The sequence below is a fragment of the Neolamprologus multifasciatus genome, chromosome 5 (genome assembly GCF_963576455.1).
Source record: "Neolamprologus multifasciatus chromosome 5, fNeoMul1.2, whole genome shotgun sequence".
In the NCBI taxonomy this organism is placed as follows: Eukaryota; Metazoa; Chordata; class Actinopteri; order Cichliformes; family Cichlidae; genus Neolamprologus; species Neolamprologus multifasciatus.
In genome coordinates this window covers 38568288-38595095 of record NC_140443.1, presented here as the reverse complement: position 1 = coordinate 38595095, position 26808 = coordinate 38568288, and the positions used below count along the sequence as shown (strand labels likewise).

The window sequence follows — 26808 nt, the reverse complement described above, 5'->3', positions numbered from 1 at the left end:
TAATAGAACGAAACAATAATGCCAGTTATAAATAAAGACAATAATTGAATGAATTACAAAACACTAATTTTATTTCTAATAGATCTGAAAATGTTGTGTAATATACTGCAACCTGAAACGACAACTAGATTGCGTTGACCTGTACAGGAGATAAAGGGGGGGGGGGGGGGGAATTAACAACAGCTGTGAAATGGAATAGTCCAAATCACCAAAGTAAGTGAGTGAGTAAGTAAGTGAGTGTATGCACTCACACTTAGGACCATATAATAATAAATATCTGCGTGATGAAAGTTGGGCAGCATGCTAATGGTAAATGGTAAATGGACTGGTTCTTATATAGCGCTTTTCTACTCTGTCCGAGCACTCAAAGCGCTTTATACAGCTAATTCATTCACCCAATCACACCCATTCACACAAGCACTTCTAACCTCAAGTGCTAAATATCTAACATTCATACACATTCACACTCCGATGGATGCATCGGAGAGCAACATGGGGTTAGTATCTTGCCCAAGGATATTTGGCATGCAGACTGGAGCAGCCTGGGATTGAACCACCGACCTTCTGGTGATCCGCTCTGCCACCTGAGCTACAGCCACCCCAATATCCTTACACCACTCTGTATGCTCGTATGGGTCTGACCCTTTCACTCCTTTGATTATTTCCTCGTACTTTTTTTTGCCTTTTCGTCACGTTTGTCTTTGTATGGACCTGCCGTGTTCTCCTTCGTTTTGTACATAACTGTTTTTGGGCCAAATAAAATGCAAGTAGGGATTAAAACCGCAGAAATAATGATTACCGGTGCTGGAAATGCTAGTGCTTGATGCAGTGTTTTGATTTTGTTGCCACTCGTACCCACAATGCAATGTGTGAAAGTCACGTGGTCTGTCAATCTCTATACATGCACTTGAAAATATATTCAGCCATAGTCTATTGGGCCAATTTATTTGAACCTATCCAGATGTCCAGTCAGATTGGTGTGAATGCAAGCCAGGCAAGAGATAAATGGAATATTTTGCATGAAAAGAGCAGAAATGTACAAAAGGTCAACTTATCCCCAAGGCCATAGCCAGGGCATAATTGTAACCACATAGCAGATCCATTTTTATCAGCAAATACAGACTCCTTTCCTAAAACCAGTGAATGGACAACTTGGTTATTGATCGTATACGCAATCTCTATCAGTCCTAACTACAGTACAAGGGCCAAGGCTGTGAATTACAACAGAATAAATAGTGACAGTGGCAGAGTTGAGTGGCACAATTTGACATGAAATGGAAATAATATTTTAATGATGCAACTTAGCAGATGAATAGACTTATGTGGCTCAGAAAATTAGTGTTTTTGATCATACATTACAAGATCTGAGTGAGTATTTGTTCTGTGTCTGTGTTAGCTTGCCATCACCAGTGTGTGAATGTGTGCGTGAATGGGCTGGATGTGCAAAGCGCTTTGGGGTCCTTAGGGACTAGTAAAGCGCTATACAAATACAGGCCATTTACCATTTACCATTACACAATTTAGAAATGTTGATGTCACAGATCACTTTCATATTTTAAAGATTGATTCAGCCATCCATTCTCTTCCCCTTATCAGGGTCACGGAGAGAGGCAGGGTACATCCGGGACAGATTACAAGCTTAATGCTAATACTGATTAAAGAGAGGTGTATAAACACATAGTGAGTGGAACAGGTGACTGAAGAAGAAATACTCTATGCATAATAGAAATCCCCCAGTAGCCTACACCTATTGCAGTGTAACGTGGGAGAGGAGGATTCAGGGTCACCTGGTCCAGCCCTAACTATATGCTTTAGCAAAAAGGAAAGTTTGAAGCCTAATCTTAAAAGTAGAGATAGTGTCTGTCTTCTGAATCCAAACTGGAAGCTGGTTCCACAGAAGAGGGGCCTGAAAACTGAAGGCTCTGCCTCCCATTCTACTTTTAAATACTCTAGGAACAACAAGTAAGCCTGCAGTGTGAGAGCAAAGTGCTCTAATGGGGCATGGAACCCTGTGGAACTCCATTAATAACCGTAGTGTGTGAAGACGACTCTCACTTTACATAACCAAATTGGAGTATATTAGATAGATATGATGCAGTGCAGTACCTGTAATACCTACAGTGCGCTTTAATCGCTCTGGAGTTCCTATGCCCATCAACTCCTCCAGCTCAATCAGGGCGACACCAAGTCAGTCCCATGCTAGCGAGAGATATAATCTCTCAGCAATCCTAGGTGTGCCCCAGGGCCTCCTCCTGCTAGGGCATACCCAGAATACCTTACCTAGGAGTCATACTGGAGGCATCCTATTCAGATGCCTGAACCACCTAAACAGACTCCTTTCGAAGTGGAGGAGCAGTGACGCTACTCCAAGGCCGTCTTAAGTAACCAAGCTCCTCACCCATCTCTAAGGCAGAGCCTTGCCGCTCTTAGAAAAAAAACGAATTTCTGCCAGTTGTATTCTTGACCTCATTCTTTCGTCCACTACTAACTGCATGTGACCACAAGCGAGGGTATGAATGTAGACTGACTGGTAAATCGACAGCTTTGCTTTAATGCTCAGCTCTCTCTTCACCACAACAGATGCAAATGGTGCCCCATTCGGTCTGCTAATCTCACCATCCACTCTCCCCTCACTCAGGAACAAGACTCGAGATATGTGGACTGCTCCACTTGGGGCAGTAACTCTTTCCTTGTGCCAAGTTATTGCTATTAACTATTATTTAATTTTATGGCTACTTCTTGTATTTACCTTGTGTTCCATCTAATTTTTGCTGGTCTTTTGTTGGTTTCAAGCAATATCTTATTGATTTTCTATTTCTTTTACCTCACTTTGTTTTATTTTTATTTTATTTCAATTGAGGGTGTGTGGGAGTTTGCCCAACCAGTCTACATGTGTTTTGTGGCATTCGACCAGGTCCCTGGAGGAAACCTGTGGGGCTGCTTTGGGCGACAGGGTGTCTGTCCAGTCGATGCAGGCCATTTAGACCCTGTACAACTGCAGCAAGATCTTGGTTGTATTGCCGGCAGTGAATCAGACTAGTTTATGGTGTGTTTTAGACTGCCAGGGCTGCTCTTTGTCACCAATTCTGTTTATAATTTTTTTTATTAGTTTTGATAAAACTGCCATAAAAATAATTCCATCTGAGCTCAACATCAGTGATCAGGTGGATTTTATTCCAGTTATAGTCCCATAAATCATGAAAGAAAGCTTGCTCACAGAAATGCTTCAAATCTTATTTAAAAACTATTTGTGGTCTCGATTTTGGGAGCTTCAGTTGTTTGACTACAGCTATCAGACAGTGGTCACTGATATAATTTGCAAAAAACCCAGTGTGAGAATATTTATATGGCGTGTCAGTTAAAAATAAATCTATAAGTGACAACTTTTATGGGCATTTAGGATTTGGATGAGTTGTAAATTAGTTGTGTGAGATTGTATGAATCAAACATAGATTTAAAAAAGTCTGAGGCAGAAGACGACCAGTCCCAGTTGAACTCTTCAGCCAGCACAATTTCATCAAAATCTAATGTAGATAAACGAAATGAAATTCAAGCCTCACTACTAGCCGAGGGGGATCTGTAACAGCCCACAATGGTGATAAAATAGCCTTTGAAAACCTCCAAAAAGTTGATTCTGTTCATCTGGACGTAGCGTTTTGTGGGAGAAACGTTTTGTCACTCATCCAAGTGACTTCTTCAGTCTCAGCTGACTGCAAGTTTCCCCAATCTTATAAACAGTACATTTGCATAATGACTGAAACCAGCCCACCAGCCCACTGATCAATGGTCATGAGAATTTGCATAATTAAGATTAAGGAACTGAACTTAATTAGGAACTTTTTTACATAAATTGCAAAACCGCCACCCTGGGGCAGTCGCAACAGAAAAGCCGTTATTGTGATGTCTGTCAGGAATTGATTTTGTAAGCCAGGTTTCCAATCATATAAGGATATCCGTATCTAATGCTTTCATCCAAATTTTCATGAAATCAAGTTTAGGAAGAAGACTTCTGACGTGTAAATGAATAACACCCCATATACCAAAATTGGTATGGTCAACATCTGGCCCACACAATGTGCTTACACATGGCCCACATACTGCAAAGAATGACAGCCCTTTGGTGGCCCAGATCAGGTTTGCCAGAGGTGGCCCACACATGGGCCAGCAAAAGGCCAGCTGCAGACACACTGCTGGCCCTGTACTGGCCCAGAACAGTTTCGGCTCTGGCCACAGATGTCAGCTTAATTTGTGCCTTAAACAAGCCATGTAATAGCAACATGTGCTGGAACATAATAGTGCAAAAGTAACATGAAGAAACTCTGTTCAGACAGTGAATGGACTGATTGTTATATATAGGGATGGGTATCGTTTAGGTTTTATCCGATACCAGTACCAAACCGGTACTTTTGAAACGGTGCCGGTGCTTAAATGGTGCTTAAACGGTGCTTGAACCGGTGCTTAAAGAATAGAGAACATAAAATTTGTCGAAAACCTCTCATGTTCAACTGTTTTTTTGTAAAAACATAACAATGCTAGCCTTTTCTGCAGCTATAGGGCATATATGGTATCACTCTTGGCTGGAAGCAGTGCTTAATCCAGTGGTTCCCAAACTTTTTTTGCCGGGCCCCCCTTGTTTTACAAGAAAAATGTTTGCGCCCCCCTCGCGCGCACGCGCACGCGCACACGCGCGCACGCACGCACGAACACATCCTCCAACCACACACACCCATATTTTGCTCCATTGCGGTTTATTTCACACCGCAAACATTTAGTAAACAATTAAGCAAATACAAGTAATCTGCAATAAATTACAGGTAGTAAGAAAATAAACTACTAACTCTTTTACGCTACGTCTGCACCTACACGGGTATTTTTGAAAACGCAGCTGTTTCGTCCACAACCGCGTTTCGAATCACCGAGAACGGAGATTTTTTAAAACTCCTTTTTTGCGTTTATGTGTGGACGAGGAATATAGAGTTAATCACGCAACGTCAAAGTTATGTGCCTTTTTCACGTCACGCTGTGCGCCACGTTATTGTTTACATGAGATGAATTGCAGTATGTCAGACAGGGAGAAAATACTGTTAATCTGACTGTCTGCAGGTTTTACACGCAGTTACTGTTCCTCCATTTAGAAAGGCAGAGGTGTCATGGTGTAATTATTTTACATGTAGTTGTTTTTTTTTCCTGTGTAATAATGTTCAACATTGCTATCAATACATTTTTCAAAAAATCCGTCTGCAAAATGGGTTCAAAAACATAAACAACTGTTGGATGCTGTTTGTCCGTGATTTGAACCGGGGGAACAAATCGTGGCAGGATTAGCCTGATGTTATTTGTATCCCGCCGTAACTTTACTGTATAAAGAGCAAACATCTCCAAAATGTCAGGAGTAGTTAGTCATTACAACAAGTGTTTGTGAACTAAAAATCAAGAATGTGGGATCCTGTTTGTCCGTGATTTAAACAGCCCAGCGCTGCTCCCAACGAAGGGAAAACCAATCCTGCAGGGGAGACCGACCTCGGCACTTGTGCAGGTGAAACCAAAGGGAAGATTTGCTTCACCATATTTTCTAGTCTTTGGCTTAGAATGAAGTTGGTTTGGAAACATATTCAGCGATGCTTCATCTCCTGCTTTGCGTTTGTGTGGGCGCACCGTGCTAGCAGTGTCCAAGCATTGTTGTTGTTTTTTTTTTTTTCACTTTTCATGCCGCGCCCCCCCTGCAATGGCTCTGCGCCCCCCCTAGGGGGCGGGCCCCACACTTTGGGAACGTCTGGCTTAATCAATGGGGAAAAAAAACAAACTTTGTCCAAAAACCTCTCATGTTTAACTGTTTTCCACTTTTTCTTTGGTCATTTTAGCCTTTTTGGCCAGGGTGAAGGGAGTATCTGCCATCAAACAAGAAGACAGCCGCATGTAGCTATGATGGTGTTTGCTAGTTCACCTTACATGCATTCATGTAATAACGTGGTTAGCCTACTCAACATAAATTACACACGAACAACATTAAGCTACTCACCCAGAGAAGAACAGCTGCTGCTGCATCATCATCATCATCATTTCTGCTACACTGGCAGGGCTAGGGGCCAGGACTCTCCTCTTCGGGTTTTGGGGGATGTTGCTAACTGGGATGTTATGGTCCGATAACAGGCACCACACCCGCAGTAGATGTGCTCGGTAGTGATGGGATTTCCGGCTCTTTTTAGAGATCCGGCTCTTTCGGCTCGGCTCACTAAAAAGAACCGGCTCTTTCGGCTCCGAACCGGCTCTTCAGGTTGTTTTGTTGCTTTAATTATTTAATCATTAACAATAATATAAAATTATGCAGAAAAGGAATTACTAATGTAAAAAAAGTGGTTTTATTTATATATGTTTATATATGGCCCCTAGAGACAAAGCACATACAAACTCTAAAGCATATACAAACTCCAAAAAGCACGTACAAACTCCAAAACACATTTCTAGCGTTAACTGAACTTCCAAAACAGAGCTACCCAGATCACTTAAATTACACAATTGAAAGCATGTGTGTATTGTTTGTGTATTTATAGACAAGCACTCATATTTATTCAAATAATTAAAAAAAAAATTCATTTACCTGTTATTACCACACACCAAATCCGGTTGTTGATACTTCCTGGCTTGTGTAACCACTAGGTAACAAAAGCTCAACACTGCGCCCTAGCATCCTGGAGCACTTCTGTTGTCTTTTGTACGTGATTCTGAGTTTGTAAGTGCGTCTGAGTTTTTACGCGTTTTGGAGTTTTTACGCGTTTTGGAGTTTGTACGTGCTTTGTCTCTAAGGGCCACCATAAATATACTTTATTTATTCACTCCACATAAAATGTAATAAATAAATCATATAATACAAAAAACAACTATTTACATTTTAAACTTTTAACTATTTAAATTTTCAGCTTTTTCCTTTTAAACAAATTTAACGTGAAACAACACAAAACACTGCAAACCACAACACAATTAAATATAAATTAAAATATTAAAACAAAAAGAAGGTGCATATTCTCTGTCATATGGGCCTGCATGATCTCTGAATCCTTTATCATCTGCAACTGAAAATAGTGGATGATTACTATACCTTTCTAATGTGAGGTTGTTGTCCCTCACTCTCTTTCTCTCTGGCTCTGTTCCTGTGCTGCTGCGAGTGTAACTAACGCCCCTCCCCCCTCTGCCCAGCGCAAAGTACAGGCCGCGCGTGCGGAGTTCAGCGGAAAAAAGGGCGAGAGAGAGGGTGAGAGAAAGAAAAAAAAAACCTCACGGCTCCCAATAAGGAGCCACCTCACGGCTCCCAATAAGGAGCCGGCTCGCGTCGTTCACTTCAAAGAGTCGGCTCTAAGAGCCATTTCGTTCGCGAACGACCCAACACTAGTGCTCGGTGTGAGGTCTCGCAGCGATCTATCAAATATGGTGCATTTCTCGGCTTTTAAAAAAACGCTATGCGTCGCCAGGTGTTTCATCGGATTTGAGGTGTTACCTCCTTTGACAGTATCACAGTATCAGCTTAAAGCACTTGTTGCAGGCTGCTGAGTTTGCATCTTTTGCTGTGAAGTACAGCCAGACTTTTGACCACTTTGCCTTGGGCATTTTTAATCTGTAGCTCTGCTCTAAAAGAACGTACGTACCTGGGCCCGCCTACTATCCTTGGAAGCGTAAAATGCTAGAATCTAAAGTGTATCACATCTCAGGAAAAAAAAGCACCAAAATGAAGCACCGAAATGTGCGCTGCTTTTCGGTCTGGTTACTACCGTTTATGTCAGAACCGGTGCCATGATGGCACCGGATACCGGTACCCATCCCTAGTTATATAGTGCTTTTCTACTCTCCCAGATTACTCCTAACTACATTCATACACATTCAAATTCTTGACATACAGACTGGAAGAGCCAGAGATCAAACCACTAACCTTTTGATCAGTAGGTGACCTGCTCTACCTCCTGAGCTACAGCCACCCAGTGCTTAACCTGAGTAAACCCTCACTAGGTTTGGATAAAGTGTACACTCATAAACCTGTCAAACCTGCAGTTGAGAAGTTGGCTACCATAGCAGTATAGTATTGCAACATAGCATTTGGGTCTTCTAACTAAAATAGGAAAATAGGAATATAAATAGTGCCATCATTGCCAGACCCGGCCCACATCTGGTTGACATACACCCTGCCATGACACCAGTCAGTCAGAAGTGCCAACTTGATGCCGGATCCAGGCCAGTCCTGTTTCCTATGAGCCTGGGCCACATAAACCAAACCACAATCTGGCCAGATGTGGCATGCCATCACATAAACAGTGACATCTACACCAGGCCTGGCCCATATCTCTATGACATACCACTTACCATGCCAGAAGTCAGCCAGCAATGGGTGATGGTGGAACCTGGCTGTGAAAAAATATCTAGACATAGCTAAGTGGTAGCCTTCAGGCTTCATCAGGTGGTGACCACCAGTTTGCACTGGAGCTTTTTGTGGCCGAGTGTGAAATGGCGGGAATAATAATTAACACCTCCAAGTCTGAAAGGGCAGAGCACCGACTGCAGATCAGGGCCGAGTTATACCCCCCAAGCGGTGGAGCTGAAGTATCTCACGGTTTTGTTCCCAACTGAGGGGAGAATGGAACACTCCCTCACGTCATCTGTCAACCTGAGATAATACAATACATGAGCTCTGTTGTGGCAATGAGAGAGCTGGGAATAAAAGTGAGGATGTATTTTTACCAGGCAATCTGTGTTCCTATTCTCACCCTATGGTCACAAGCTCTCATTAGTGAATGAAACAATGAGGTTGTGGACACAAGTGGCATAAATTTCTTTAGAAGAGTGGCTAGGCACTCCCTTAGAGATAGGGTGAAGAGCTTGGTTATTCAAGAGGGACACAGTGTAGAGCGGCTGCTCCTCTACTTCTGCTTCTGTGCCAGTTGAGGTAGTTGGGCATCAGACTAGGATTCCTCCTGGACGCTTCCTTGGTGAGCTATTCCAGGCATGTCCTACCAGGATAAGGTCCTGGAACATGACAAGGCCCTGGCGCAGACCAAGGACTCAGCAACAACAGAAACTACTATTATTAAATAAATAAGTGGGGTAATATCGGTAACAGTGACTCTTGACTCTTTGGTGCCGTACTCTGCTTGATCTTTTGGTGTCAGATCCAGTGCTGTTCTAATTCTCATTCATTCTTTTTCTTCCAAATACCCAGGAAACACCAAGATTTTATCAACCACAGCATGGAGACAACGCCTCATTACTCACAAACACAACAGAATCCCCACATACAAACAAAGAATGAAACTGACACCAACCTGACCCTCCACTCTAATATCAATGGGGTTGACAGCCCTGGAATATCTGCAAGCTCAAACATTTGCTCTCACATAAATGATAGAATGGAAGGGAAAAGTGTAGAAGCTGAAGGGGGAAGAACAACTCCTCCTAGTGCCATGCCCCTCAACAGCAGTAGTAAACCCCCTCCATCCAAGAGCCACAATGGACATCAACCAGCTGAGGGACATGAAGAGCCAGGTGTTGGTTTATCATATGACCCCAGGGAACAGCAGGAGAATGTGGTGCTGAGGAGAGGTTTTGTCCCAAGGACAGCTCCAGAGAGGTTGGCCCAAAGAAAGTGCTCAATGGCTCAACTGCAACAGTGGGTCAACCAGCGGCGGGGCATGGCCTCGCAAGAAGACATCAACAGGTAGCTCAATTTAGAAGAGAAGAAATATAACTGCTCTTTGTGTCTCCAGGTCTTCAAATATTATAATTTATTTACTATGACTTTACACTGGCACAGTGATTATTGAATTATGTGCACACTAATAATGTAAACTATCAGAAATACAGATTATTGGTGATTATTTTAATGGAATAGTAGAACTTTCAAAAACAAATATTAAAGCAGTGCACAACTTGTTTTGTAAGGCTGTTTGAAGAAGTGTTGGTTCTCAAATGATTTTCTATAGTTTTCAGACACCTTTGGCACTAACCAAATTATTCACCCTTCTTACTTAATCCCAAAAAAGTATTATCTCACTAATTTCAAAGATCCCATAATTAAATAAAACCTTTCAACTGTTTTTATTTTCATCTTTTCTGTTTTGTATTGTTTATCATACAACTGTAAGTGACAACTCCGCTAACTGCTATTTCATGAGTAAGTTTCCTTTCTGTGTTTCTAGAAAGACCTAATTTTATTTGTTTTATGAAAATGTAATGTATATATATAAAATTAATGTGTATTTTAAAAAGGGAAAAATATAATTTTAGTCTTTATCCTATTGTGTTTCTTAAAGAAGAACTAGACCAAGATAAACTTTCACACATTCAAATAGTTTTTCATGTCGGAAATATTCTCTAATTTTTCCTGTGCTTTCAGGCCACCCTCTTACTATTCTGTGAACCAAGAAGTCTCAGCTGGCTACTATAACTTTGTGGACGAATACTCTTTGTACCTACCAGGGGTCCGACCAGACAGCATCTGCTCTATGTCTGCTGTGGGGGGCTATGACAGACTATGGACTATTGAGCAAAAGCGACACTCTCTGAGGGATGAACCCCACCGGTTGTACAGGAAACAGATGCCCCAAGATCAATGGGGGCCACAGTACTATGGTGGAATGGAAACATCCATGAGGAGCCTGTTTATTCAGCCACGCTCCAAGTCTGTGCCCAGATCACCATCCTCATCATCGAGGCGGCCCTATTCACCAGCGTCATGCACCTATGCCTCACCTGCTCGATCACCATCCAATGGTTTTGACCGGTTTTCAGGGAGGATGAATGAAGATGCAATCTATCCACCAGTCTACAGTCTGAGAAGATCTTTCAGCTCCCCAAAGGTGAACCGGTTTACTGTGTTTGTATGTAGCTTTGAGATACTAATGTTTGATAAGTCTTTGAATAACGTTTATCAATACAGAAAGTCAGCAGGGATACTGCTGGAGAGCAAGACTCTCCAGTTTTGATGTAGTGACACCATATTCATCTAACACCACTCTGACACTCTCACTCACCTTACTTCTATTTTGTCCTTTCTTCTTTCTATGTTCTCTTCCCTACTGCCTTTAGTATAACTACCATGGTGATAGGAGGTCATTAAACCAAGGATTATACCACCACAACTACCCTGTATCCCCTTCTGTTCACAGTAAAATGGTATGTGCTGCAAAAGTATGTAAATAGTACTTAATGCACTTCATGCTGTGGCATATGTAACTTTGTATTGTAAATGCTGTCAGCTGTGGGGTCTGGCATTAATTATCTGTATGTCCAAGTAGAGATGTCTGATCCATTTTGGTTACCTTGGCTTTGGGTATCTACTGATAATAAGCAATGATTGGGTACCATTAATACACTGTATTTGTGATTGTGAAAAATAAACTAGGACTGATATGCGAAGGGAACATTAAGGATGACTTTCACATTTTGGTCTTGTTTTTAAAGGAACTTTACAAATATATATTTATTGCATATGCTTTTATTAAAACAATACATCATAAGATCAAAATAATAAGATAAAGAGTTGCTATCTATACAATATTTGTCTTTTCGATTTCCACGCTTGCCACCAATGCTGCTGCTTGGTTCAGGAGGATATATTAGATTTTCAGCTCCAGCGCAACCTGGATTACCTAGATCAACAGGTAGGAGGAAACATACAGTAGTGTTTGCCAATAAATACTTTATACACACCATTTCTCATAATTCTTGACAGCTCTTACCTACTTTACTGCCGTTTAAAATCTCTTTTCTATGTTTTTTGTGTGCTTCTCTTGTATAGAGTATTTTTTGGCTGTCCATTAACTTGAAAATATGATTCCTTTATAACAGTTCAATTATTGTTCCAGTTGTCCTGCCATACAACTTTCTTCTCTGGTCTATAATCCAAGCTTCAGTTACTCAGGGAAAGCTCTCGATTTGGGATGGTCCCCAATTTTTTCGAGCACTCACCCTCAACAACAAAGTAGAAGTAAGGAAAGTAGCAGTCCCGGAGGAGGCAGGCTTCAGTTGAGACTAAAAGCATTTATAACACCACCATAACAACAAAATGTCATTTCTTTTGCTCTTTTTGTGTGCTATAGTGTCCTAAATAGTCAGCCTAATTTAATGTGTCGCCTACCTTCATTTCTTATTGAAGTCAAAATTGAATTAATGTATTGGTTGTGTAATGTGGGATACAGACTTTGGAGATTACATACATGATAACTCCCATTTTTATTTATGCTTTGAATTACAGTGGAACCCCAACTTACAAAATTAATTAATTCCCGAGGGTCTTTCTTAAATCGAAAATTTTCACAAGTCGAAGCACCCATCGCACATTTTGACTGAGGCGATGCTGCACGATAGGCTATAGGCTAATTGCTAACTACAACAACAATACGTCATTCAAGTGGAACAGCGAAGCGCAAGTACGGAAGCCAAGGGGTTGTCACATGATTCGAAAGGCATTGTGGGCATTGTAGGCTCAGGCAATCAGAGCCAGCGTATTTCGCTACTCGGGCATTTTGCCGTAACACGGGCAAAAATATTGCTGTTCAGTGCCTTCGTAACTTGAATAATTTGTGAAACGGGGTATTCGTAAGTCAGGGTTCCACTGTATTTAAAAAAATTTTGACACCAACAAGTTGGGATGTCCTTAATATGCTCATCTTAAGTGCACAGTTCTGGTTATGATAGCTGCTGTCCACCTACAGTTAGGCCCATAAAAGTTTGGGCATTGACACAATTTGTGTAATTTATGTCTCTGTACATAAATACAGGGAATTTTAAATAAGAAAAAATGAAGTAAAGGCTTCAAGACCTTCAACAAAAGTACTGAATTAACTGTTTTCAGCCATAGTCCCACGTTTTCAGGGGTTAATAAGTAACTATACTAAATGCTTAATACTTGGCTGTTTCTGTACCTGAAGGTTTGAACCGCCAGAGAGCATAGCCGTGTAAACCTCAGAATTCATCCTGCCAATTCAATCAGCAGTCACATCATTATCATCATCAGTAGTGACCTGCTTCCAAATGCAGCCATACATGTCCATGCCATAACACCTTCAACATGTTGGAAAGATAATGTTGTTCCTTTAGTTCTCCATACTTTTCTCTTCCCATCAATCAGGTACCAGATAATCTTGTACCGGAATCTTGTTTAATCTATCCAAAAATTGTTTTTGTTCTCTTGCTTAGTGGCAAGTGGCAGACCACAGTAACATCCCCAAAAAGGATTCAGTAACCATCACAGTGGCAGACATCACCAAGAAAGTGTCTCAAGCATGAAAAGTTACACAGCACCAGGCCCTGACATGATTCTAACCTACTGGTTAATAAAGCTAATTACACTCCACAAATGTCTCTCAGCACAAATCAACCAGCCGCTAATGGATGAGATACACAGAGAATGGCTAACTGAAAGTCAGACAGTCCTGATACCCACGGATCCCCATATTGCACCGGTCACATTCAACTACCGACAAATAACCTTCAGCTCAACATGGAAGCTCCTGTCAGGCATCATAGTAGTTAGCATGAACAGGCACATGCAGAGTAGCAAGAAGGGGACTATTATGGAAAGACAGGTCTGTGCACCGTATCTACCACTGGCAGATAGAAGACATAGCTGATGTCAAGAAATCCTACAATGGCTGGAGAATGCTAGACTCAAAGAAAGCACAGAGGAAATAATCAAGACAGCACAGGAACATACTCTAAGCAAAAGATCCCAGGTGCAGGCTGTACAGAGATTCCCCCAAGACAAGCAAGTAACAGCAGGGCGCAAGATAATCGCAAGTAGGGAATACATGAAATGCCCTAACCAAGTGACTAGCATAGTATACAGGGATATCTGTACTGGGTATGGCCTGGAGGTCCAGAGGTCAAACTACCCTTGTCTTGCCTCCCAAGGGTAGTTGAGATTGACCAACCTAAGATCCTGTGGGACTTCCAGATACAAATTGATAAACAGCTGATGGCTAATCAACCGGACATAGTAGAGGTGGACAAGCAGAGGAGGATGACACCAGTGATAGATGTAGCTATACCAAATGATAGAAACACTAGGAAGAAGGAACATGAGAAACTTGAGAAATAACAAAGAGAGAGGAGTTCAAAAAGATGTGGACCGTGAAGGGAACAGTAGTCCTCATGGTATGCTGGTCCATGCCAGTGTGCTTGAATGAGAGCACCCTTAACACTACTGGGTGTTTTTGGAATGGCCCACTGGTTCACCAGCTGACAATCAGAGTACGATGCACACTGGACTGGACAAATGGACTGGACTTGTTCTTATATAACGCTTTTCTACTCTGAGGACTCAAAGCGGTTTACACATCTTGCTTCACATAAGCACTTTTTTTTATATGCTATTTCTATGTAAGTGCCTTCTATCTAACATTCAGATGCATTTATACTCCGATGGATGCATCAGAGAGAGACATGGATGGGATTAGTATCTGAACCAATAATTAGTAGGCGACCTGCTTTACCACCTAAGTTACAGCGTCACTGGTGCATGTCCTCCCAAATCCCCAGCCAATGAAATTGGACCATTATTCATTCCATCCTTCCTTCCATCCATCCAGCCATTTTCTTACACCTATTCTGGACTGGGCCGTGGGGGCAGCACCCTAAGTAGAGAAGACCAGACCTCCTCCAGCCTCTTTTCTAAGGGAACACCAAGGCCTTCCCAGGCCAGCAGAGAGATCTCTCCAGTCACTACCCAAAGCTCATATCATAGGTAAAGGTAGGGATGTAGACCAACCAATAAATTGAGAGCTTCACTTTTACGCTCAGATATCTCTTCACCACAACAGACCGGTACAGCGTCCGCATCACTGCAGCAGCCGGACCAATTTGTCTGTCGATCTCATCCCTGACCCAGAGTAGGCACCCGACCCTTCTGGGGCCAATTCTCATACCCGCTGCTGATCTAGTGTGAGTTGGAGGCCATCACTTGATGAAGCCAACAGAACCCCGTCATCTGGTGGACCAGCGCTGGCCCTTGGTCACCACCAGGGTCTTGCCAGCAATGCGTACCAAACTCTTGCAATGGTTGTATAAGGTTTGAATGACACCCCATACTCCTGAAGCACCTGTCATATGTGGTCAAATGCCTTCTCCAAGTCAAAACACATGCAGACTGGTTGGGCAAACTCACATGCCCCATCAAGTATCCTCCATAGCATGAAGAGCTTGTCCAGTATTAAAACCGCATTTTCCCTCTTGTATCGACTAACAGATGGAAAATCATTTCCAACACTTTGGCGTAGATTTTCCTGGGGAGTCACAGGGTGTGATCCCCTTGTAGTTGGAGCACTCAAGTCCCCTTTCTTGAAGGTGGAAATCACCACCCCCGTCTGCCAATCCAGAGGTACTGGCTCTGCCGGCAGCCAGTTGTGCCAGAGTGAACCGAGCTGCAAGCCCAGAGGCCCGAGGGCCCCCTTTGCCTTGGAAGAGGCCTGACCGAGCAACAGGCACCAGGCCCTGCCAAGTAGTCACCGGGAGTGAGCTGGTACATACCTGAGCGCCCAGCCCCGGACACCAAGAACCACCAACGCACCGACCCCTGAGGGCATCAGTTACCGGCAGGGAGTGTGGTGAGGGGAGACAGGCCTTAGGAGGGCCTGGGAGTTCCCAGAGAGGTGGAGTGTAAGACCCGACCTGACATATAGACATAGACAAACAGGCAGACAAAGACACAAACATGCATTCCCACCCTCATGCACACATATACAAATACTCAGCACTTACCCAACGTAGGGATAGACATACATGGACACTGTACACACAATCACACTCCCCAAACAAACTCTATACCCCGGGTCCAGGTACCCTCGCCCCTGGAGGGGAAAACGGCATCTAGACCCAGGAGATGTTACCCTTTCCCCCAGGGTGGAGGCAAGCAGACCGTCCCAGGCTCCGCAGCAGCAGGGAGGCCCCGCATCCCAGATCCCAATCGGACGACCAACACCTCCTTCCAGCCCCCCGCCCCAATGGCCAGTCATTCCTTTTGAATAATTTTTTAACCCTGTCCAGCCATTGGCAATTCGCTGCTGCCTGCTTGAAGTTGTATAGCTGGCAGCTCCACCACTGTCTGGGCTAGCACCTCCAACTAGTGATGTGTTGGTCGCGAACGAAACGGCTCTTAGAGCCGGGTCTTTGAAGTGAACGACGCGAGCCAGCTCCTTATTGGGAGCTGTGGGTTTTTTTTCTTTCTCTCACCCTCTCTCTTGAACTTTTTTTCCACTTCACTTCGCACGCGACTTGTGCTTTGCGCTGGGAAGAGGGGGGAGGGCTGGTAGTTACACTCTTAGTAGCACAGGAACAGAGCGGGAGGGAGAGACAGAGAAAGAGAGCCAGCGACAACAACGTCACATTAGAAAGGTATAGTAATGGTCCACAACTATTTTCAGTTGCGGATGATAAAGGATTCAGAAAGTTTATTCATGCAGGCCCATATGACAGAGAATGTGCATCTTCTTTTTGTTTTTATATTTTAATTTATATTTAATTGTGTTGTGATTTGCAGTGTTTTATGTTGTTTTACTCTAAATTTGTTTAAAAGGAAAAAGCTGAAAATTTAAATAGTTAAAAGTTGAAATGTAAATAGTTGGTTTTTGTATTAAATGATTTATTTTAAACATTTTATGTGGAGTGAATAAATAAAAGTATATTTAAAGTATATTTACGGCACATACAAACCCCGAAGCACATAGAAACTCCAAAACACTTAAAAACTTCACAGCACGTACAAACTCCAAAGCACATACAAACCCCAAAGCACATGAAAACTCCAAAACACGTACAAACTCCATAACACGTACAAACTCTGAAGGACGTACAAACGCTGAAGCACGTACAAACCCGAAGCACGTAAAAATTCCAAAACACGTAAAAACTCCAAAACATGTACAAACTCCATAGCATGTACAAACCCAGAAGCACGTACAAACACCAAAACACGTAAAAACTCCAAAACACGTAAAAACTCCATAGCACGTACAAACTCCGAAGCACGTACAAACCCTGAAGCACGTAAAAATTCCAAAACACGTAAAAACTTCATAGCATGTACAAACTCCAAAGCACGTACAAACCCCGAAGCACATGAAAACTCCAAAACACGTACAAACTCCATAGCACGTACAAACTCTGAAGGACGTACAAACCCTGAAGCATGTACAAACCCGAAGCACGTAAAAATTCCAAAACACGTAAAAACTCCAAAACATGTACAAACTCCATAGCACGTACAAACCCTGAAGCACGTACAAACACCAAAACACGTAAAAACTCCAAAACACGTAAAAACTCCATAGCACGTACAAACTCCGAAGCACGTACAAACACCAAAACACGTAAAAACTCCAAAACACGTAAAAACTCCATAGCACGTACAAACTCCGAAGCACGTACAAACCCTGAAGCACGTACAAACTCCATAGCACGTACAAACGCCGAAGCACGTACAAAGCACAACAGAAGTGCTCCATGATGCTAGGCGCAGTGTTGAGCTTTTGTTACCTAGTGGCTACACAAGCCAGAAAGTACCAACGACTGGATTTGGTGTGTGGTAGCAAAAGGTAAAAGAAAATTTTTTGAATTATTTGAATATATATGAGTGCTTGTGTATAAATATACAAACAATACACATATGCTTTCAATTGTGCAATTTAAGTGATCTAGGTAGCTCTGTTTTGGAAGTTCAGTTAACGCTAGAAATGTGTTTTGGAGTTTGTACGTGCTTTGGAATTTGTACGTGCTTTGTCTCAAGGGGCCACCGTATATGTTTATATATAAGCATATATAAATAAAACCACATTTTTTTTACATTACTAACTCCATCCATCCATCCATCCATTCGCTTCCGCTTATCCTTTTTCAGGGTCGCGGGGGGCGCTGGAGCCTATCCCAGCTATCATAGGGCGAGAGGCAGGGTACACCCTTGACAGGTCGCCAGTCTGTTGCAGGGCTAACACACAGGAACAGACAACCATTCACACTCACATTCATTCGCACCTAGTGACAATTTGGATTATCCAATTAACCTATCCCTACAAGCTGCATGTCTTTGGACGGTGGGAGGAAGCCGGAGTACCCGGAGGGAACCCACGCAAACACGGGGAGAACATGCAAACTCCACACAGAAAGACCCCGGCCTGATGTTGGAATTGAACTCAGGACCTTCTTGCTGTGCGGCAACAGTGCTAAACACCGTGCCACCGTGCTGCCCATTACTAATTCCTTTTCTGCATAATTTTATATTGTTGTTAATAATAAATTAAAGCAACAAAACAACCCGAAGAGCCGGTTGGGACCCGAAAGAGCCGGCTCTTTTTAGTGAGCCAAGCCGAAAGAGCCGGTTCTCTAAAAAGAGCTGGAAATCCCATCACTACCTCCAACTGTTGTTCAGGTCATCGATTTGTCATCACACTACTGGGTTTCAGCTCCACTAGCACTAAGGAGTAATGGTGACTGCTTATTTTATTGTACACTCAACCCCTCCCCTGCAGCTGAGATTTCATTGAAGATATACATGGGGAATCAGCTGAATTCAGGTCTGATTCACTGGCATTTATGGCATTAAAATTAAAATGTGCAAGCATAGTGACAAGAGGATCTTGTCACTATTACTTACTTGTCACAGATTACTTACAATCTTAATGTCACCACCCCACACCACAAACAGGATTTAGTCAATCCAAAAGCAATCCGTGTCACGCTCGTCTTTTTACCCCTTCTGCTGTGATTATCGGGGATCCCATAATCTGAAATATTGGTTTCGTTAATGTGGTCACATGTTGTTTTCCTTTTTTTCTCTCACACTTCTGAATTGCTTATGTTTAAGTTCAACCTTGACATTACTGTTTGCTTTCTAATTATTTATCACCCTTTTAAAGGGGTGAATAGAAATTTTTAGAAAAAAGTGGAAATTTATGATTTTGTTTTATTTTATGTATTTGTTTGTTTTGTTTGTTTTTGTTGGTGTGTAATTTTAATACAGTCATGTTGACTAGATTGAAAACTGTTACATAGCTCAATTTAGTCAAGTTTAACAGTACAGAAACTGTTGATCTCAGAAAGAACATAACCATCTCAATGATCTCAATGATTTTGTGAATAAATAGAATCATTGAGATTTTATTTCAATGTAAAGATGTAATTGGGCTTTACATTACTTTAATAAAGACCAGAATATATATTTTAATTTTGTTTTCGTCTCAGTGGAACAGTATAGTCTCTGATTGATAATGACAGGCAAATCATTTTTTACAGGTGCCTCCTTTCCAGGATATAAACTACAGAGAACTGCATCCTACACTGAAACTCAATGAGATCGAAACCAGTGTAAGAGAGTTTCGCATTCACACCCAAATGATGTGTTTTTTATTTTTTTATACAGTGTATGGTGAGAAGTATGTGAGCACTCATTTCCCCATGTTTGTATGTCCTGTAGACTAGGAACCTAATCTCAACCTTACAGTCCACAATAATCTCCAAAAGTTGATTCTGTTCATCTGGACGTAGCGTTTTGAAAAACAAAAACGCCACGTCCAGATGAACAGAATCAACTTTTGGAGATTTACTTTCCTGGATTGAGAATTGAGAATGCATCAAGAAGTCCACAATAATATATTTACAATATAGTTTTCCTAGTTTTTGCATGAGGGCGAACACTGTCAGCAAAACAATAAAAAATATAATTACAGTAACCCTATTTATTAAATGTCTGAAATCAGTTGCTACTCAGTTTAGTGGTTGAAACTAGAAGGGGTAGCAGATTAAGAGTCACATATTGCATACAAATGTGATGTTTTGGTGCACATATATACTATGCTGTATATGTATATTGTTTACTGACATATACACACTGCTGTCCTGTCTTTGTTTTATATTTCCTTCCTGGTGTCACTCAAATTCACAAAATAACCACTCCTTGTTACACAGAAGCTCTTGGGGCGATTATGTGAGCAGAACCAGATTTTGAAAGACCATGAGGCAGTTGTCCACAGACTGAGAATGAATAAGGTACACAATTTTCCTCGGAAATGTGACATTTTATTGTGAAATTCTTAAGAAACGTTTTGTCCTGTGAAGATGGCCAAATTTAGGGTATTAGTATAAAAACTATGAAATCACTGGAGTTTTTTAATAACTACTGAACACAGCAATGTACTACTGTCATGGTAAAGGAAACCCATGAAGCCTTATTTGTCCTAACCATATTTGAAGATAATATACTTTATATATCAGAGGAAAGCAGTTTAACTCAGTACATTACAACAACCTAGCTATTAATACAACCTTACCTTTAGTCAACACTTAATTTGTGGTGACTTCACCTGAAGCTGTATTTTGTGGTGTTGTTGTATGGGACCTCTTTACACTGAAAGTTGTTTTGTTTTTCACCACCCTGGCCTCTTTTTTCATTACAGTCAGCACGACTTTGAAACAAATGTATTTCAACTGGAGGAATGTCTCGTGCCTATGTGGATTCTGAGGGGATGCGTCGCTCTGGCAAGCTTTGAAAAAAGTGTTATCTGTTGTGTTTTAACCCAAAGCATGATTTTTTTCTAACCCTAACCAAGTAGTTTTACTCCCTGCGGTGAGGCTGAATTGTTCCAATACAACAACCCCACTAACTACAGCACAATTAATGACCACAGAGTTGAATCAACATCTTCTGACTCTTGCGTTAAATTAGTGCACAATGTAGTGTTTCTTCTGGTCAGTTAGCATGTATCCTAGCTAATAAATTCACTCATTTATTTATGTGAAACCATTATAACCTTACATCCGAATATTTAGATGAAATGTGTATGTTCTCTTAAATAGATCAACAGGGATGTTGCAGTGCACTGTCTATTTACTAAATAAGCAGAAAAACTAATTTTCAACAAAACACTTGCTGTTACCAGGACAGCCTAGAGGAAGCACTGTTGGCTACTCATCAGGAAATGGAGATATACCATAACCAGCCTTTAATCATGGAAAAGCTGCAGTTCAAAAAGGAAACCCAGCAGAACCAGCTGATTAACATCAGAGGGGAGCTCTCCCAGGCCTCCAGTGTGAGTGCAGTAACTTGTCTGTATTTCAAAAAATGCACAGCTGCACGTGATTGTGCAATGTACATCTGCTCATTAAATGTTCTATTTGTTATATGTCTAAATCAAACAGCCTGAATATTGCTGACAGTAAAAAATAATACTATTTTCATTTTTTTGTATGTCTCTCAGGCTTTAACAACTGCTTGTATGGAGTTTGAAGCATTAGAGGATGAGGCCAATGCCATCCATGGAGACCTGTGGGAGCAGCTTAATGCTGGAGGACAGGTAAAAGGTCACAATGTAATATAATACATATATTATTAATATTATCATTAATATAAAGCGCCTCGAGGTGACTTTTGTTGTGATTTGGCGCTATATAAATAAAATTTAATTGAAATTGAATTGAACAATGTCATCATATCTGTAATTCCCCCCCCCCCCTTTTAATTAATCATTATTTTTAGGTTATTTACAGTAAGAGACTATCTAGTCATAATTATTCAGCCAGCCACCACCATCTACTTTTTTTGATTTGTAGTAACTGTCACTTTTTCTTTATTTGTCTGTTTTGAATGATTTTTAATGATGACAAGAAAACAAAAAAGAAAACAAGACAGCAAAGGTTTTGATGTGATATAAGTTAATTTAAAAATCTGATTAAATATTTTTACAGCAACTAGCTATTATAGGGTTTTTGCAACCTTAGGTCAAAGGAGGTTGGCTGGCTACATACTGTTGATTTGTGTCAAAGTGACACTGGAAAACAATTTTAAATATTAAGCTTGTATGAATTAAATATGAGTAATTAAATTCCAGAGGCTAATTTAACAGGTTTGTCACTGTGTGGAAAAAATGAGATTAAATTGAAAAAAGCCAGATATGCACATTTTGTGATTATTTTGGAACGTTTAAATTAAGCAAAGTGAGCCTGCTTTTTCTGCCAGTTTCTAATTCTTAACTAAACAACGTTTTATTGACTCTCTCAATTGATAAAAATCCAGTAATATCAACACCTAAACCTAAATCTCACTTTAAAACAGAGTCCGCTGCTCACCAGTCCTACAAGCACTTACAGCCCATTTGTTCATTGTAATTTCTGACACTGATTTCCTAATCTAATCTCTTTATGTTACTGGCCCCTCCTTTACCTTCCCTGGGTGCACCTTGTGGATCAGAGTTTAGTGGGGGAGAAGTGGTTGATAAAGATGAACAAAGACAAAAAGGTGGAGCTGAAAAGCTAAGAGACAAAAAGAAACTAGAAATAGATGCAGCAAACTCTCATATTCACTGACAGTCAGGTGTCAGGGCTGCTGCTGCACTGTCAACAGTACCAGCAACAACTATTAACCAGCCCTCGCAATCACAAGAAGTGCCAGAGAATGGATAATTGAATTTTCAATTTAATTCAATTTTATTTATACAGCAACAAATCACAACAACAGTGGCCTCACGGCACTTTATATTGTAAGGTAGACCCTACAATAATACATACAGAGAAAAAAAAACAACAATCATATGACCCCCTATGAGCAAGGACTTTGGCGACAGTGGGAAGGAAAAACTCCCTTTTAACAGGAAGAAACCTCCGGCAGAACCAGGCTCAGGGAGGGGCGGGGCCATCTGCTGCGACCAGTTGGGGTGAGAGAAGGAAGACAGGATAAAGACATGCTGTGGAAGAGAGCGAGAGATAAATAACGAGTATGATTCAGTGCAGAGAGGTCTATTAACACATAGTGAATGAAGAACAAACACCCAATGCATTATGGGAATCCCCCAGCAGCCTACACTGATTGCAGCATAACTAAGGGGGGATTCAGGGTCACCTGGTCCAGCCCTAACTAAATGCTTTAGCAAAAGGAAAGTTTGAAGCCTAATCTTAAAAGTAGAGATAGTGTCTGTCTCCTGAATCCAAACTGGAAGCTGGTTCCACAGAAGAGGGGCCTAAAAACTGAAGGCTCTGCCTCCCATTCTACTTTTAAATACTCTAGGAACAACAAGTAGGCCTGCAGAGCGAGAGCGAAGTGCTCTAATAGGGTGATATGGTACTACAAGGTCATTAAGATAAGATGGGGCCTGATTATTTAAGACCTTATATGTGAGAAGCACGATTTTGAATTCTGGATTAGCAGTCCCAACAACGGAGTGAGGATCAGATGGAAGAAGGTATAATTGTCATGGTCAGAAAATAGAAGGTGGGATGTAATTAGAGCGGGAGATTCCAGCAAAAAGTGAACTACTTTATCAATAAGCGACTGCTAATAGCTAAAGATTAGCTTTTAATTGTCACATGTTGCACTGTAGTGTAACTAAAGTCCCAACCCAACAACAACTGTACAAACCTGATAGTGGTAGACTATGAGGTCTTTAAGATAAGATGGGAAGCATGTATAATTTAAATAGAACATATCCTTGCACATAAGCCTGTGAACTCTGTAATTAACCTCAGTGTATGAAGAGGGCTCCACATTAATATGAACAAATTTGAGTATATCAGATAGATATGATTCAAACCATTGCAGCACAGTACCTTTTAATACCTGTGACATGCTCTGTAATAAAACGCAATGATCAACAGTATCTAAAGCTGCACTGAGGTCAAGTAAAACATGCACAGGGTAAGTCCACTGTCAGAGGCCATAAGAAGATCATTGTGATCTTCAGTAATCATGTTTCTGCCTTTTTGAAGCTCTTCAAATAAATAGTTCCTCTGCAGATGATCAGTTAGATGTTTTATGACTGCTATTTCAAGAATTTTTCAGATAAAAGGATAGTTGGAGAATGTCCTTTAATTAGCTAAGACAGTTGAGTAAAGTGATGGCTTTTTAAGTAATGGTTTAATCACTGCCACCTTAAAGGCCTGTGGTATGCAGCCCAGTAATAGGGACTGATTGAGCGCCTTTATATGATTAAAGCATTAATTTATGGTAGTATTTCTTTGAGCAGTCAGATGTTATGAATAAATAATTCTCTAACAGTTAAAAATCTTTGTTGTTACTGGTTAAGGTTAAAGGAATGCTTGGCTTAACAGAGCTATGACTCTGAAAATAAACCTCTTATTTTCTTAAGTCAGTGACTTAGTGAGCTTTATGGAGGAGCAAACTCTTTCCAGCCTAAACGATCATCTTCTAAACTAGTGAGATGCCATTCCTCTCCAGCTCAAAGGTTATCTGCTTTAAGATGCGCCTTTGAGAGTTATTTTAGGGAGTCAAGCCTGATTTGAGTCTTCTTTCAGAAGAGCCATAGTATCCAGAGTTGAATGCCATTGGGATGTTTCATGTCTGCTGTAGCTGACAGCGTGGAGTGGAGTGTGTGGACCCAAAGGCAGATAAATGGAGACAGAAATGGAGCAAACAAAAAGCGAGCCGTTTATTTCTGGCTGAACTAAAAAAAGAAAGAGAAAAATTATCAAAACTAAACAGGGCAACGCTAAACAAAAAACACAAGATATATATTGAGAAAAGTACAAAAACCTATTATCCATTACTTCTACGTAATCTTTGTGTAATCAAAGTAAAAATATGTCATGTTATCTAATTTTTACTGCACTACAAACTTTTTAAACAACATTTAGAAAAAACAAAGAAAACAAAATGAGTACTAGTGCATGCAAAGTAAGTACTCAGAATGATATTCTCTGCTATCTTAGTGGAGGTCTGCTATCATATATTTTACATATATCTAATCCTTTAATGATTCCATAACAACAGATTTTGTTTGTTTTTTTCCTCTTTTTTTGTTAAAATGAAACAAAAAAAAATGCCAGCAATTTCGATGACATGTAGTTATTTTTTTCCACATAACTGAAATTAATAAATGGACCTCACTGTTATTAGTATTAGGGTCTAATTTCTATTTTTCCTTGTAATTTCTTTTTAGAGTGAATTAGTTCGGAGGCACATCCAAAAAGAGTTTTGGAGAGTCCAGGATGTATTAGAAGGTCTACAAAAGAACAGCTTATCCAGAGGCATAAAAACAGCCAAGGGTAGAGGTAAAACAAACTAAACTAATTTTGAACATAATGGCTTGTGTTTCTCCCTTCTATCTAATGGCTCTTTTCCTGACACTTTAAGTTTTTTTCTCTTTTCAGTTGACAGTGGTGCATCAGGGTCCTTTACCACCAATAGTCCAGCAAGCCCACTGAGCTCAGTAAGCCTTACCAGTCCACTGAGCCCCTACTCCCCAGTGCCTGTTTGCCAGGCTTCTCCAACCAAGGAGTTGGGTCTGGAGGTAAGCACTTAATTCTAAATTGCATAGAAGAGGAAATTCTAAACGTCCCAAGCCATGCATGCCTTGTGCCTAATTTCAAACCTGACAAAATGCCAAACCATGGACCCCAAAGTTATAGGGAAGCTGGCCCAGTGTCGTATACAGAACATATAAATTATTATGGTTGTGAAAACTGTGAGCATACTTTTTCATAGATTACTCTAGCTTTCTAGAACCTCAGGGAGTCCTTAAGGACATTAAACCCTGTAGAGGAGGAAATAGATCAAAAAGGGACTAACTAAGCTATAAACCCAGGAAAGGCCAGAGAACAGACCAGTTTTCTTGGTGTACAATGCCAATATTCTGAATATACCAATCAGCAATAAGGTGCAATATCCATATCCATTCTGATACTCGAGAGATTAATTAGTTAACCTTCGAAGGTTGCAGAAATGAAGCCAAGCTTGTCCTCAGAAAACATGTCGTAACATACTTACATCTGGATCATTGTTAGTTTCCCCATGATTACTGGGGTGTTTCCTAACATCGGGCTCATTCAGTAAGTGTTTAAGTAAATAGTTCATTACATCAGTGTGCATTTAAAAAACACAGGTATGACATTTTTATTCTTAATTAATAACTTAATATACAACCTGTTTGATGAAAGGTGTTTTCATAATTTCTAAATAATGGCTTCACCATTTCTAAATTTAAGAACAAATTATTTATTTAGGAGCTGTTCATAGCATGGTATTGCCATGCTATGGCTGTCCTGGCTGCCATGTTTTTTTGCAACGTTCTGTGGAGGTCTGGAGTGGTGCCTTTAAAATGGGAGATTGGGGTAGTTGTTCCCATATTTAAGAAAGAGGACAAGAGATTATGCTCCAATTATAGGGGGATCACAGTGGGAAAGTACTCAAGGATTTTTGTTGTCTCATCTTGGACTGTGGTACTGACACTCACCAGTCCCTGGCCTCCTTTCTTCCACTTAGCATACAGCCTCAGGGTGCTGGACTTGGAGTGAAGTGGAATGAAGCATGGTCAGGAGCATCCTGGTCTTGATGTCAGGATCTTGTTCTTACCATTCAGCTGACTCTTCAAGACTTGCCTGACCTTCTGCAGGTACTTGGTGTTTGCATCTTTCCTAACGGGCTCCTCGTTGTTCCCATTTGCCTGTGGGATTCCCAGGTACCAGGTTCTCCAATCCGAACAACATTCCGATGTCATTGCTGTATATCCTGGTGGTGTGGATCAGTGAATCGGCATACAGCTTGATGTCATCCATGTAAAGGAGGTGGCTAACAACTGCTCAACTCCGTAGTCAGCCAGTCAGCAGTGAGGATAGAGCATCTCCTTGGTAGATCCCGCACTTGATGCTGACTTGTGCTATGGACTTAAAGTTGACCTCTAGTATTGTCCGCCACATCCCCATTGAGTTCCTGATGAAGGATCTTAGGGTCCTGTTGAAGGATCTTAGGGTCCTGTTGATCTTGTATAGGTCTAGGCATTCCAGGATACAGTTGTGGGGCATTAAGTCATAGGCCGTCTTGTAATCAATCCAGGT

General features: G+C 41.1%; 1 protein-coding gene and 1 long non-coding RNA gene across 2 annotated transcripts in view; one reads left to right on the top strand and one right to left on the bottom strand.

The window, feature by feature from the left end:
- The window catches only part of plekha6 (pleckstrin homology domain containing, family A member 6), a 63189-nt gene that overhangs the window by 19761 nt on the left and 16620 nt on the right, over positions 1-26808 (top strand). The window contains exons 5-14 of the mRNA XM_085160098.1: positions 9203-9697; positions 10376-10838; positions 11068-11154; positions 11589-11642; positions 19264-19335; positions 19936-20016; positions 20907-21056; positions 21225-21320; positions 24915-25026; positions 25126-25265. Of these exons, the coding sequence (XP_085016224.1) occupies positions 9203-9697; positions 10376-10838; positions 11068-11154; positions 11589-11642; positions 19264-19335; positions 19936-20016; positions 20907-21056; positions 21225-21320; positions 24915-25026; positions 25126-25265 (1750 nt within the window). The remainder of the gene's footprint in view (positions 1-9202; positions 9698-10375; positions 10839-11067; positions 11155-11588; positions 11643-19263; positions 19336-19935; positions 20017-20906; positions 21057-21224; positions 21321-24914; positions 25027-25125; positions 25266-26808) is intronic.
- On the bottom strand, positions 2960-4793 carry LOC146519303 (uncharacterized). Its single transcript, XR_014874039.1, has 2 exons — positions 4694-4793; positions 2960-4660 (listed from the first exon to the last, which is right to left on the bottom strand). It is a non-coding gene; the product is annotated as an uncharacterized LOC146519303 (long non-coding RNA).